The 13,552-nt window shown below is 38.2% G+C and overlaps 1 protein-coding gene across 2 annotated transcripts in view; it reads right to left on the bottom strand.

Annotated features, from left to right (window-relative positions):
• Positions 1-7,614: 7,614 nt before the first annotated feature.
• The window catches only part of LOC131960502 (kinesin-like protein KIF21A), a 51,806-nt gene continuing 45,868 nt past the window's right edge, over positions 7,615-13,552 (bottom strand). Inside the window, exons 26-36 of one of the 2 annotated variants that reach the window (XM_059325735.1) lie at positions 12,422-12,639; positions 12,005-12,172; positions 11,831-11,863; positions 10,381-10,517; positions 10,208-10,292; positions 10,035-10,124; positions 9,784-9,942; positions 9,564-9,681; positions 8,590-8,760; positions 8,267-8,466; positions 7,615-7,778 (exon numbers count right to left, since the gene is read on the bottom strand). In XM_059325735.1, the coding sequence (XP_059181718.1) occupies positions 7,721-7,778; positions 8,267-8,466; positions 8,590-8,760; positions 9,564-9,681; positions 9,784-9,942; positions 10,035-10,124; positions 10,208-10,292; positions 10,381-10,517; positions 11,831-11,863; positions 12,005-12,172; positions 12,422-12,639 (1,437 nt within the window). In that variant the 3' untranslated portion in view covers positions 7,615-7,720. The remainder of the gene's footprint in view (positions 7,779-8,266; positions 8,467-8,589; positions 8,761-9,563; positions 9,682-9,783; positions 9,943-10,034; positions 10,125-10,207; positions 10,293-10,380; positions 10,518-11,830; positions 11,864-12,004; positions 12,173-12,421; positions 12,640-13,552) is intronic. The other variant, XM_059325736.1, reaches the window with a different exon arrangement.

Below are 13,552 nucleotides of genomic sequence, written 5' to 3'. Positions count from 1 at the left end.
ATGTTTTATGAACAACTTGTTTTTCTTTCCCTTAGAAAGTATATTTAATTGGATATTGTAAATTAATTGTGATTTAAAAAGTGTAAAAGTGATTATTCCCATTTGTAAGAATTTTTCATGCATACATTTGACCTCAACTGAAATATCAAGTACAATGAATATGTATAAATGTCACTCAATTTAATTGAGATCTGGTGGGGCACTGTAACACTTTCATCACACACACTATATTTCAAAATATATGTTGAGTTGAGATAACAATAGCTGTGTCTCAATTCAGGGTCCCCATTCCACAGAGGACACGGTCTACAAAGGCGTGACCACAAATAATGGCTAAAAATGGCTAATAACTGTTTAAAAAAGGCTAAAAATGGCTATAAAGCTGAGTCATATTAGTTACAGATGTTTCCTAGACCGAGCTACTAGATTGGTGTATCTAGCAAGACATGGGACTCAAGTTATATGGTCTTAGACTCATGTCATGTCCCAAGTCGAGTCACCAGCCAACCCAGGATACTGCAGTATCCGGTCTGGCTGTCAGAACTCTTTGAGGAGTAGCATTCAGCCTTTCATCTTGTCCCTTCACATGTGAAACTCTTGCATCAGAAAGCAATCACTCTTGGCACAAACATCATGATGATGATCTGATCCACAGATCATTAATTAGCATCCAAGAAGCGAGACTGACAGTGTAGTCATCCAATTATGCCAATGAAATAGTAAGGAGGATCTCAACTGACAGGTTATTCATCCAATTATAACAAGCCATTCCCAGCGTGCGCTCACATACCAGTTTATATTATAAAGAGACTTGAGTGTCGACACTGACAACGCTGAACATTTTCATTATTTTATAATATATATTAGAACCTAAAACAAACAATAAACACAGACAAGTCATTCTCATATTGAGACATATCATGCCTCAAGTCAGTATGGAACAGAAAAATGAAGAATGAATCAATACATTCCCTAATGTCCGAGTGGTGAAATCCCAGGTCTTTGTGATTTATCTTGCTCTCATTTACTCTTCACTTCACACTGGAGAGCTCTCATGCTTCAATATTCAATGACACTATGCCACTTTACACCCAGTTGATATTGGCCTGCACTTACATGGAAAGATTTACACCAGATTATTCATTGTAGAGAGCTTCCTACTGCCAAATACATACAAAAGCACACACTTGATCCCCGCACTTTGGCTATCACTATTGCCTTTCATTTCCTACTTGTTCACAATCCCACTCCTGCCTGGTGTTCATCTCCCATAGTTTTCATTCATCTCCACCTCCACCTCCACCCCTTCTGCTGCTCTCACTCAAACCGCTTCAGTAAAGGAAATTATTTCAAAGGCACTGGCCTCTAATTTCATGCTAAAGCGCTCTAACTGGCATATTAAAATGTTGTTCTTCCCAATCTGTTTTGCTTGATAACTGAGATCCGCTGAGAGGGGACAAGGTTGATTTCTGTAGCTGCATTAAGAGAGCAAGCAGCAGTATCACGGCTCATCAGTTCTGGTCATAAAGAAGCAGCGCTGGTATTTTTAGCTGGAGGATTCACTCTGTGGACGCTCTGAGATTGGAGCCGGGGTGGTGAGTATTGACCCTGTCCTCCTGAGCCTCATTGCTGCTCAGAAAAACGTCTTTAACTGCCACTTGGCCATCTCTGCCCGTTTCCCCCCACACACCTTATCTCTTTCCTCTTTTCTTGTTTTGGTTTCTATCTCTGCCGCTCTTTTCTGCCACCAATTCTGTGATTGAGTTTGTGTTCAAATGGCTTTCAAAGAAATGCAAATTCGATGTATTTTGTCACCTCAGGATTGAAGTAAACAACTTGCAGAATGTCAGAAAACAAAACAATCTTGCTCCTAATGATGCCCATACTTATTTCATGGTTTCATGGTTTTCATGCAAAGAAAACAATGAAATACACAGTAAAAGTCTCTAAAGCAGCAACTAATGGCCAACAAAATAATGGGAAAATAATAGTGGAAAAAAATGCCCAAAGCAAGGAGTTCATCATTATTCAGCAAATGCATTTTTTTTGTAGCACAAAAACTGAAAGAAGTTTGGCACACACAGGGCTAAATCTCATCCCCAGCCATTTCACATAGAAATCAACCTGTATCGATTTGAATCCCACAGTAAATAAAAACACCTGCAGCTGTACAAATCACATTATTCAGGCGGATTTAACTGTGAAACAGGAGCATCCGGTGTAAGCGCACACACATCACCAATCAATGTATTCACTGAGCAGATTAGAAGAGGTTATGTTAGCCCAAGTCATCATAGATTATGCTGCAGTTTAAGTGAAAGTGAAACTCTCCACCCACGCCCTCTGTCTGAGAAGTTGTTATTGATTTGTGGTGGAACTTGATCATCTGGCTTGTGCTAGGAATATGACTATTATTCAATTTCCGTTTCCAGGAAACATCCTGTGGGGCTGTATAGAGCCACATAGAAGTGAAACTGTGATAGTTTGATGTAATGTCAGACTTAGACCTGTTAAAGGTCACACTGTAATCCAATATAGATTGTACATCCTGTCAGGTGATCCTCTGTCACAAAAAGTGAGTAAAGTTTCTGGTAAATGAGAAGATTTATACCTCTTTCGTGTTAGTCTATTAACTATAAAGCTACAGCCTGGGAGGCTTAACCTGACTGCCAGATGTTTTATTACACTGAACCATCTGAGAAACTGTCATTGGAAGCTCTTTGGAAAAGGGCAGGCACTTTCTAGAAATATTTTGCAGGTGATCTGTCACCCTCTACCACAGGCAAACTTTGAAGAATCATATGAGTCATATGATATGACTGTCACTTAGCCAGTTGGTAAATCAAACTCTTGCCAAAGCCAGTCAGGAGAAGGGTGAAGACATCTTTCCCGATTCAGAAAAGATTTCAGTGCTCTTCTGTCAACAAGGAAATACTCTCTACTTCTGATAAAACTGATGCAGCCATTGAAGAAATAGTTGCCTCTCTGTGTCGTCACACACACCTAAACCATACTGTAGCTTCCTGTAGAGCTTCACAGCACACTGATTAGTGTACCAATGGTGGTTTGGACCAAGGCATCAAATCTTGTGATCCTGCAAAAAATTCTGGTGCTGTGCTGTAAATTTAAGCTAACCCACAGTTTAATTTTCTAAAAAATGTATACATAAACAAGAACTTGTTTTCATTCATATTTTTGATATTCCAGATTAGCCATGGAGCTTCAACATGTCGATTGGTGAACTTCCAGACATTGTGCTATGCTTAGCTAACTGGCTGCTAGCTGTAGCTTCGTATTTAGCTTACAAAGTTTAAAAATACTTTAAACTTTGTGACAAAGTTCTGTTACTGGGGAAATGCTTTAATCTATGGGTTTTGTGACATAGTAACATCAGATATTTTTTGGCGACAGTAGTGAAAATAAGTCAACATCAATATGTGTTTTGTGATAATTTGAGAATAATGAAGACAGTTGGAGAACAGTTAGATGCAGGATAGGATGCAGTCTCTACATGGTGATTTTCCTTCTTGGCAACTGTACATTTTTTTAAGCAGTCTATTATCTCAAATGTCTTTTTTTAAAAAGTGCAAAAATCCAATTTTGTCAAAAACAGCAGACAAAGGAAATAAATTGAGTTTATCCTGTTGAGCGATGCATCGTGTGGGTGGGTTATGCCATCTGAAAGCCCTCATGAGAAAAGTATAACGTACAATAGAATGGAGTAAAAGTTCAACACAGCACACATAGGCAGTGTGAGTCAGCCACAAGTCAATGCTCTGCTCCTGCGAGGCCAATTAACACTCTGCTACTCTCAGTACAGCTGAACATTAAATATTGATCCTTCCATCACTGTTCACATTAATTTGTGTCTTCAGGGGGATTTTCTTACCCTTTTTTCATATCAGTCTTTCTCTGGTCTATTGTTCTGGAGTGATTCACAGCATACAATGTAAATGCCTCAAGTTATAATTAAAGGAGGAATGAAACAAGCTGCTCATAAATGGGATTTTAGTGAGGCCAAAAAGTTAATTTAGTGAAATTTATCTTCATTGAAGCTGTCTTATGATTTTTCCCGTGACATGAGTGACAGTTCTCTCATATTGCCCTCTTTACTAAACAAGTATTTGGGGGACACTTGGAGGTAACCACTGAGTTCCAAACAACATTATACAAATTAAAGAATGAAAAATTGACTGCCTGCAGCTGTTTTCGTTTTCCATCTCATATGATCAGAATGTCATTTACATATTTGCCAAGACACCACAAAGCTCACAAACACAGGAGGTGGCACAATTAACCACATTATCACAGTACTACCACCAAGTGGTCGTAACATATTACTACACGGTTAAAGAATATGAAAAAATCGAAATAAAAAACGTAACACTTGCAAAACATTTTTTTAATTTTAAAATTTATTTTCACACTGCACAGGATATTTCAATCACTTGAAATTGTGCACACGAGGATCAGCAGGAAGAACAACAATCATATTTACAGAAGAGTAGATTTACAGTCAAATTTCAAAATAAGATACTATTAGAAAGATGATTAAGATGATGAGCACCCTATTTGATTCATTAAGAATTAGGAATACTTACAGCTCATATTTTTTCTTTTGTTTTTTTAGGATCAGTTAATTAGCAATTCAAGTGCAAGTCAATGGGACAGAAAACCAGTTTCTGTTTCACTCCTGTGTATTAAACTATGGTATGAGACAATGGTGGAACTGATTTAAAGTTGCAAAAACAAAACAAAAAAATAATTTTCAGTGCAATTATTTTAGTCTAATTGAGTTTAGAATTCCTAAAAATGTCTGCCTCGAATATCCAATCCAGAGTTTCAAGTGTTTTACAATACATTTGAAGGATATTCCTGACATTTTTAACAAGGGATAGTCCACATTTATCATGTATTGATTCTACAGTCGCTACCTACAGTTTAGGATTATTACAGGCACTGATAATAAACCTCTGCTTATGCAGAAATCCGTCCCATTTTTTCTGTGCAGTCCAGATATCAGAGGCATTCGAGTGAAATTAGTTCAAAACCACTGATTGATAAGGAAGACATAACAAGAAAATCTAAAATGAATAAAACAATAAATAAATAGCATTTTAGACTCACATTTTAAAGATTGGATAATGTTTGATATGGTTAAGTGTAGCATGTGTTACAGACACTAAGACAGCAGGGGGGAACAGTACATACACGGAGAACGGAATGAGAACTTATCACATCATTTGGACTGAAAAACACAATCATACACAAGTCTTTGAGGATCAGATGCTTTCACAAAACACGTCATATCGTATGACATAGGAATTACAAGGTGCTTGATTCCAGCAGTTTAGAAACAGCTTCTCAGTAAAGGATCATCTCATTACATTTCTATAAGACTTCTAAAAGCACTGACATTAATTGGAGTTATCTCCAGGTCTATGGTCCCCAAGTGTACATGTGTGCAGAATCCTTTTCCCCCCAGCTCTATATAGCACATAATGGGGAGCACTTGCTTAATATGACATGGGCTAGGGTTAGGATTAGGTTAGCAGACTATAATCATGACTCAGAGTCATAAAATTGCACTGGCAAGAGTCTCAATCCAGATCATTCAGATACATTTTGTTTGCTGAACAACTCCAACGAAGAAAAAAAATATGAAAAAGGGACAAAAATAATTGTTAAAACGTTTAGGGTGAGGTTGGCTTTTACAAAAAGGATAAGATTTGAAAAGAGGTTAGGTTTAACTGCATACTATTAATGCAATACTTTAAATTTTACCCAAACAAACAGGAGGTATAATGTGTATTAACAGCATATCAAACTAAAAAAATATAGAACTGTGGAATATTGAAACCTGGGTACATAGGACCTCGGGAATTTAGGACCCTGGGACCACAGGACCCTGGGTACATAGGATCCTGAGAACATCAGACACTGGGGGACTAGGATCTTGGGAACATAGGACTCTGGGAACGTAGATGTGCTCTCCTTCAGCTTAAAATCTGTTGCATGGCTACTAAAGTCTAGAGAAAGGAAATACTCAGTAGGGAACCTAATTTGAAGAATCGAAAATCTTCAAAGTGTGAAAAGTTTCCTTGCTAGAGGGGAGCGTACTGACAGGAAAGTAACACTCTTCAGCAGAGGAAACTATAACACTACTTAAGGCTACAAATGCTTCAAGGAAACTGTCTCTGTATCACCCAGAGAATACTGAAACAAGATACCCAGCTGCAGAACTAAAATATTAAAGTGGTTGCCAGTTTGGGAAACATTGAAACCCCTGGATTATTAATTTAATATAACAGCTACTCTGCCTGGGTAGAGCAAGGTTTAACAGAAGGGTAACCGTTTCTTGAAAAGCTTGGACAACTATGCTGCCCTACAAGGCCAAAATGCAGTAACTACATCAGTCATAATTGAGTTAAGACCAACATCTGATCTTTTTGACATCTGTTTTACCAGCTACAAAATCATTATACCATAAAACTTACAAAAAACGTATCAAATTTGACAGAGGTAAAAACCAAACTGACTACATGCTAGCTAGTTAAGACTAGCTAATGAAAGCTAGCTGGTGAAAGCTAATTTACCTACTTTTTCCTGTGTTTGCTGCAGTAGCTTTTTTAAAACTCTAAAATCTTGAGTTTGTTATGCCACATAAATGAGGCAGTATTGAAATCAGACCATAATAGAGAGAAAAGGAACGCCAGTTAAACTCTGGTTAAAAGCTAACTGGTCAAGCTTAGCAGTTAGCAGAAACTGCCGTAAAACTAGTCTGGCTAAAAGCTAACTAGCCTAGCTTTGCAAAGTAGCAGTAACTGCTGTCTCAGCCTCTGAAACTAGACACATTTAGGCTACGTGGTTTAAGGAGGTTAAGCTACCTTTTAATTATGTAATTAAATGTAATAAATCGCAGATTAGTGCAAATTGACAAAGCTAAAGGAAACTTTGTGTTTGTTACTGCATGTATTTCTTTTTTCGTAACCTTCAAACTTCCAGCTATTTTTTCCCAACTTCATGGTTACTGTAGTTACTGCTGTATGCTTTTGTAAGGCAGTTTGGAGGACATTATTGCTCAGCCATGATTTTTATAGAGACATAATATCGGTCAGCAGTTAATGAATTAACACTGACTTAATACTGACTAAAACATTGGGGGAAAAACACATAAATGTGAACTTGAAAATGTGTAAGGACCTTGTCGAAGTACGATTTATTTAGAGGCCTCCCATGTTTGACTCAAGTGTTTGGCAGTAACAGCTGAATAATAAGATTCATACGTAGTTTCAGTAGTTATTTGGTCCTTACTAAAGGAAAACACACTCACACATATACCCAAAAGCAATGACACAACACATCACGCATCATGTGGACACACAGGATAGACCCACAGTTGTTGCTGGTAAGAAGGAGATCTCCATATCCCGTCTTTGGACAGACTCTTTCAGCAATCAACCATTGGTGCAAGGGAGCAAAGCATTTCACGAAAACTTGTTTTTTTGGTGAAACGCTAGCTTATTCCCTCTGTAGCTCTGGCAAAGTTCACTATATGCATAGAAGGTATCCATGTTGTCTGAACTGAGGAGAGGAATGTTGAAGCAAACAGGCGATTTGGTTTCTTCACAAATGATTCATTTTGATTGGAAAATCAAAAATTAGGCCAGTAAACAATACTTGATTTCAGGTCAGTTCTGTGATGATGAGGAAGCAGGTGTCAGTGGACTCCTTCCTCCAGAGATCCTTTGGCTTCCCAAATCTTCACTGTGCGGTCACTGCAAGAAAAACAAGTCAAAATAGTCACAGGTGTCCTACACCTTTTGCCAAATTCAAGCACTTTTCCAGTATTTTCAGGTCCACTTTCAAGTTTTTCCAGCACTATACAGCAAAAAAAATAAATATGTATGTACATTACATGCAGTATACTGTTTTTTATGTTTTTATCACATTAAATGAGATGTTATTGTGCTTCAAACAACCAAAATGATGCTTCATCAAAAGCAGAAAAGGTAACAAATAAAAGGAAAGCACAACAAAGTTTCATGTTACACCTGTTTGTAAGTAGACTTGGCATCCTGTATAACCTACATTTCAAGCCATTTCAAACCTTGAAAATGTATTTTTAAGTATTTCCAGCAATATTGGCTGCAAAAATCATGCTTCCTTTTCAAAATTTTGTATCTTTTATAGAGTTGTATCACTGCACACTTGACAGTAATGAGAAAAAGCATCACAAATTAAATGGGCAAGTTTTGTGACTCACTCGGAGGCAGTGAACAGTTGGCTGCTGTTGGTGGCCAGGCCGTTGATGGGACTGTCGTGTCCCCGGACTTCGCCAAGGGGAGCTAATGAGTCGGTGTGCCAAAGGCGCAGCAGCCCTCCTCGACATCCGCTGAGGAGCACTGGGGAGCCTGGCACCACGCCCAGAGCGCTAACCCAGTCTGCCTGGGCACTGACAGACTGCTAGAGGAAACCACAGTCAGTTAGTTTGTTAAGAGTTTATTTTGGATCTCAGATCATGGGTTTTAACTTTTGTTTAAAACTCTTTTCAGTTCGGATAATTAGAAATGTAAGCCTTCAGTGTACCTGTAGCAGCTGTTTACTACCCAAGTCCCACTTCTTGATGTAGAAGTCTCTGGAGCCGCTGTAGCAGACATCTCCATGCACAACCAGAGACTCCACGCCATCCTGATGAGCGGGCTCAAACGTTTGGCTGGAGCTGATGCTACCCTGAGCTCCTTCTGCCACCTCAAACATCTGGAAAAACAAACACACATACCCACGATGCATCTGATTATTGCATAGTTTACTGCATACACACCAGGTGGCAACCAGGAAGTGCCTAAAGCTGCATTCTACTGAAAATTCCAAGATGGCGGCTGCAAAAGCATTTCGGTCCATTCATTTAAATCCAAAATGAGAAAACTTCTCACTTGATTTATTACCTCAGAATTTCTTTAGGACAACACTATGGTCTCAGTCGTAAAAAAAATCTTCTTTAAGACATTTTGATGTTACTAGTTCAAATAATGGCCCCATTTAGAAGAAAATAGAAGATAAAGAATCGTATGATTTGGGGCGTTGTTACCTTTGATTGACAGGTGGCTAACAAGGCGAGCTGTTGTCAGAGGAGAAGCAGAACAATGTGTATCCACGGCAACGTGTCAATAACGTTATGTATACGTATATATAGATGTTCATTTTTCTGTTCATTTTTCTGAGGTAAGTAACGAAAATTTTGTTTTTGTTTTCTGCTAGCCAGTTAATGCTCCAGTTAATGCTAACATGAATTAGCAGTGGCTTTGCTCAGTCAGGTTGAGGTGTAGAGAGGCGTGTAGTCAGTGTCGTCAGATTCCTCTCGCTCCTCCACAGTCCAAATATGGTCTGCTCGCGGTATCGGAAACAAGATGGTGACGCAAAATGTTGATGAGTGTAACACTGAACTCGATGCCTCAAATGGGCCAAAAAAAACAATGGGTGACGTCACTACATTCATTATTCATACAGTCTATGATACAGACAGAAAAATGGGAATGCATGTACAGTTATGTGTCTCTTACTTTAATATGATGGTCTTTGGAGCCAGTGAGGACAACATCCTGGCCGTTACCTAATTTGTCAACAGTGAGACATATGACAGGTCCCAAATGGCCAGTCAGCTTCCCCGTGGACACAAATCTAGAAAAAGAAAAGGAAAGGAAAAGGGGATGAATTATCTTCTCTCTGCCTGATTTTTAATTGCTTTGGACAACTAAAACTCTAATCTGTGTTTGGACTTACTTGCGGAGGTCCCACATGCGCACAGCATTGCCAGCAGCAGCATAAAGGAAAGAGCCGGAAGGGTTGAGAGCAATCTGGTTGATTTGACTCTCTCCTGGTGGGATGGACAAACTCCTGACAGATGAACAGATGTCTCCTGACCCAACCTGGCCTGATGACCTGACATCCAGGAAAATGCAAAATAAATCCTTCATAGTCCATTATAATATGATAAGCTTCAAAGACATTGGCTGAAGAAGTGTCATGCTTACGTGAGAGTTCGGATACACTTGGCGGAGTCTCGTATGTCCCACACTTTGATGTAGGCAGTGGAAACAGTGAAGACGAGACTAGAAGTATACCTGAAAAAAACACCAAATTATTTATCAAAAGCACCCCATGCACTACTGCTAAATACTACTATTATACAACTGTATATTAGTACCTGACTGAGACGACACTGCTGGGATGATCTGCCAGAGACATTATCTCCTGACCCGTCACTAAGTTCCACACTTTACAGGTACGGTCTGAAAACATGTCCACGAAGCACATGTTAGAGAATAGACGGGGGGGAAGCAATATTTTTTCTGAGATGCACACGATTTGGTCTTGTACCTTTGGATCCTGTGAAGAGCAGATCATCTGTGGCGTCCACGCAGAGGACAGGTTTGGTGTGTCCCTCTGCCACGTAGACACACTGAAGTTTGGCCCCACGGCTGTTCTTTGGGGTCGTCACTGGGTTGATCACACCTCTGCAACACACATTACATAATAGAAGCTTATAGTTTCTATTTGACAGGAAGAGGCCGGTGGCTTTCTGTGAAACCCTCTAAACCATACTACCTGCTGGTATATTTTTCTTAATAAAAAAAGAATCACACGATTTATTATAGACAAAAACTGTAAGTCCAGAAATTTCCAATGGTCTTTTAATGAATCATGTGTGATAAACACTTCCCTTAGGAAAAAGAACAAAATCCAACCATTAAATAGTGCCATTTTATCAAAATCAAATATCAAATCACTTAATTCTTCGTGTCTTATTTAATTCAGATTAAAACATTTTTTGGCATGTCACAGAATGGTATAAAACAAAGACTAATGTTTGCTAAACCACTTAGATGCAATGAAAATACTTTTGAATTAATTATGACACATGGCTTCCCTTAGCATAGTATACAAGCTGTATTTAATAACAAAAAGTATCTGGGATTCAGCCCTTGTATTACTTGGCATTCGATCTGTGTTGCGTATTGCATATTGCTGTATTGTTCCTTCGCATATGTGCAATCTAATATTTTGCAAATACTAGCATAGTGAAAACATTTTCATCAAATAACGCTCAAAATGGTTTCTTCAGTTGTACTTTGTGTTCAGTGCTAATAAGCATATGCTAACAGGCTCGTAGCATAAAGTGGGCATGTCTCGAGAAGGAAAGATTCGTACCTATAGAACCCATTTTCATTCAGATATTTCTTGAAGTCAGAGGTGAGGGGACCCCTTTGAAAATAACCATATCAGTTTTTTCCTAATTAAAATTTGGCCTAACTATGGAGCGTTGGATGGAAGCTTGACAGAAACCACTGCACACTTTCTTGCAGATTTGCTTACTGCAAAACTCAAACTGATTTCAATAGTTTATACGTATAACATTCAGAGCATGTGTTTTTTTAAACGTGACACTACATGCCAAACCACAGTTATGTTACTTAAATTTAGAAGGTACAACTATATTTTAATTTGAGTCGTATAGTTTATATCTGTGGGCTCTATATTTAACTGTAATAGTTAATTGATATTAGCTTTTTTAACAACAATTAAGTCTCATGGCCCAGAAGAAAAATATCAGTTCATGGATAAACAGATAATACCTATTGGATCAATTAAATATTGGCTTTGGTTGCTTTTTGGGATTTCTATACAATAACAGAAATGTAGAAGAATAATCTTTCAACAACAAAAAAATTATAAAAGTAAAAATTAAAAAGTAATTCAACTTGCAAAAGAACGATGGGGTTCAGAGGGTTAAAATGTTTTTAGGAAAACCTTATAAGATGAACATTACCTGTGGCCTTCAAATACAGGTGACTCATCCGACCTGAATGAGAAAACAACGTAACATGGAGTAAAATGTAACATGCACATTTCAAAATCATATTATAATCTTTGACCGTCTCAAACATTTCCAGTTTAAAGACAAACGCGTAAAGCATCACAGTTGATGGCACTTCTCACTTACATTGACTTGAAGTCAGTGCCTTTAGTTTTCGCCTCTGCTGTGCTAACGGGAGGTGTGTGTGTGGGTACTGGGATGGCCGTGACTCCTTTCTCTTGCGTCTTCCTTCGGCTGAGAGGCGAGCGCTCCAGTAGCCTTCTCTCAGTCCCTGTAGGTGACCTGGATCCAGAACTGGAGACACAAAAATTAACACGAGTCGTTTTCTACTTTGGTACGGTAATAAATACCACTTCAGCAGAGTGGAAGTGTGGATTAAATCTCACTGATCACAGCCCTCCTTATGAAAAATTTTAATATTTTATACAGTACTAAATGATGAACTTGGGATAAGGATTCCCCCACTAAAATAAATATTTCAGACAAAGAGAAATATCTTGTGATATCAGTCTAACACTGAGAAATGTTGCACCCAACACTTACATGCCAGCTGGCCGGGCAGACAGTGCAGATGGGGAAACAGTTTGATCGCGGTCAGGGGTTTGACCGAGAGCGTGACCCTGCATGTCTGCAGACGCTTCCAGGCGCTCTGAGAGCAGAGGCAGCAGAGGGGCAGAGAAGTCTCCTGTGGGGGATTCACAGGACGGATCCCCACTGCCGGCATATAGCAGCTCCATCTGGGTGGTGGTCCTCCTGCGAGCCTGAGGGAGCAGAATAGTTTGGCTCAGTATTCATCTGACTCACAAGTCAAAGGCCCAGATAGTAACTAGGGCTGGGCGATATATCGATATAAAAAATATATTGATATGTTTTTAAATATGGAATTAGACTATATCGCATATATCGATATAGTTTAAAAAAAAAATCTTTTATATATAGTAATGCTACCCTTACTAGGGTTTGTCATATTTAGTTCTCATGTAATGTTCGTTATTCTTTTCTCATATAAATATATTTATTTCAGAAAAGGATTGGCCTATTTTATTTCATAGGCTATTTTTATTAAAGATTTATTTTTTATTTAAATGTGCACTTTATTGAGCTTTGATTTAAAAAAAAGGTACTCCAGTTGTTATACAGTATTTATGTTCACTTAGCTAAACGGTTTCAATAAAACTATTTGTGACTACTACATTTGCTCACACTTTGCGATAAGAAAATATGGGGATATATATCGTATATTGATATTTAGCCTAAATATATCGGGAATTGACTTTTGGTCCATATCGCCCAGCCCTAATAGTAACTATTTCAAGCCCTATAAATAACTACAGTGAAATTGACAAAGTTGTACTTATTTGACCTGTACTATTGCCACAACATATTGAACATACAGGTGCATATCAATAAATTAGAATATCAAAGATAATGTATTTATGTCAGTAATTCAATTCAAAAAGTGGAAGTAACACATTATATAGATCCATTACACACAGAATGAAACATTTCATGTGGTAATTTATTTAATTTCTTCTTATTATGATTGTCTCAAAAAAAAAGTAATATTACAAAAGACCAATTTTAAAAAGTATGTTTAATATGGAAATGTTGGCCCCTGAAAAGTATGTCCATCTATATGACTCCATACTTGTTTGGGGTTATTTGATTTGAACT

The sequence above is a fragment of the Centropristis striata genome, chromosome 22 (genome assembly GCF_030273125.1).
Source record: "Centropristis striata isolate RG_2023a ecotype Rhode Island chromosome 22, C.striata_1.0, whole genome shotgun sequence".
Classification (NCBI taxonomy): domain Eukaryota; kingdom Metazoa; phylum Chordata; class Actinopteri; order Perciformes; family Serranidae; genus Centropristis; species Centropristis striata.
Note: the sequence above shows the minus strand (reverse complement) of the source record. Positions and strands in the feature narration are given on the sequence as shown.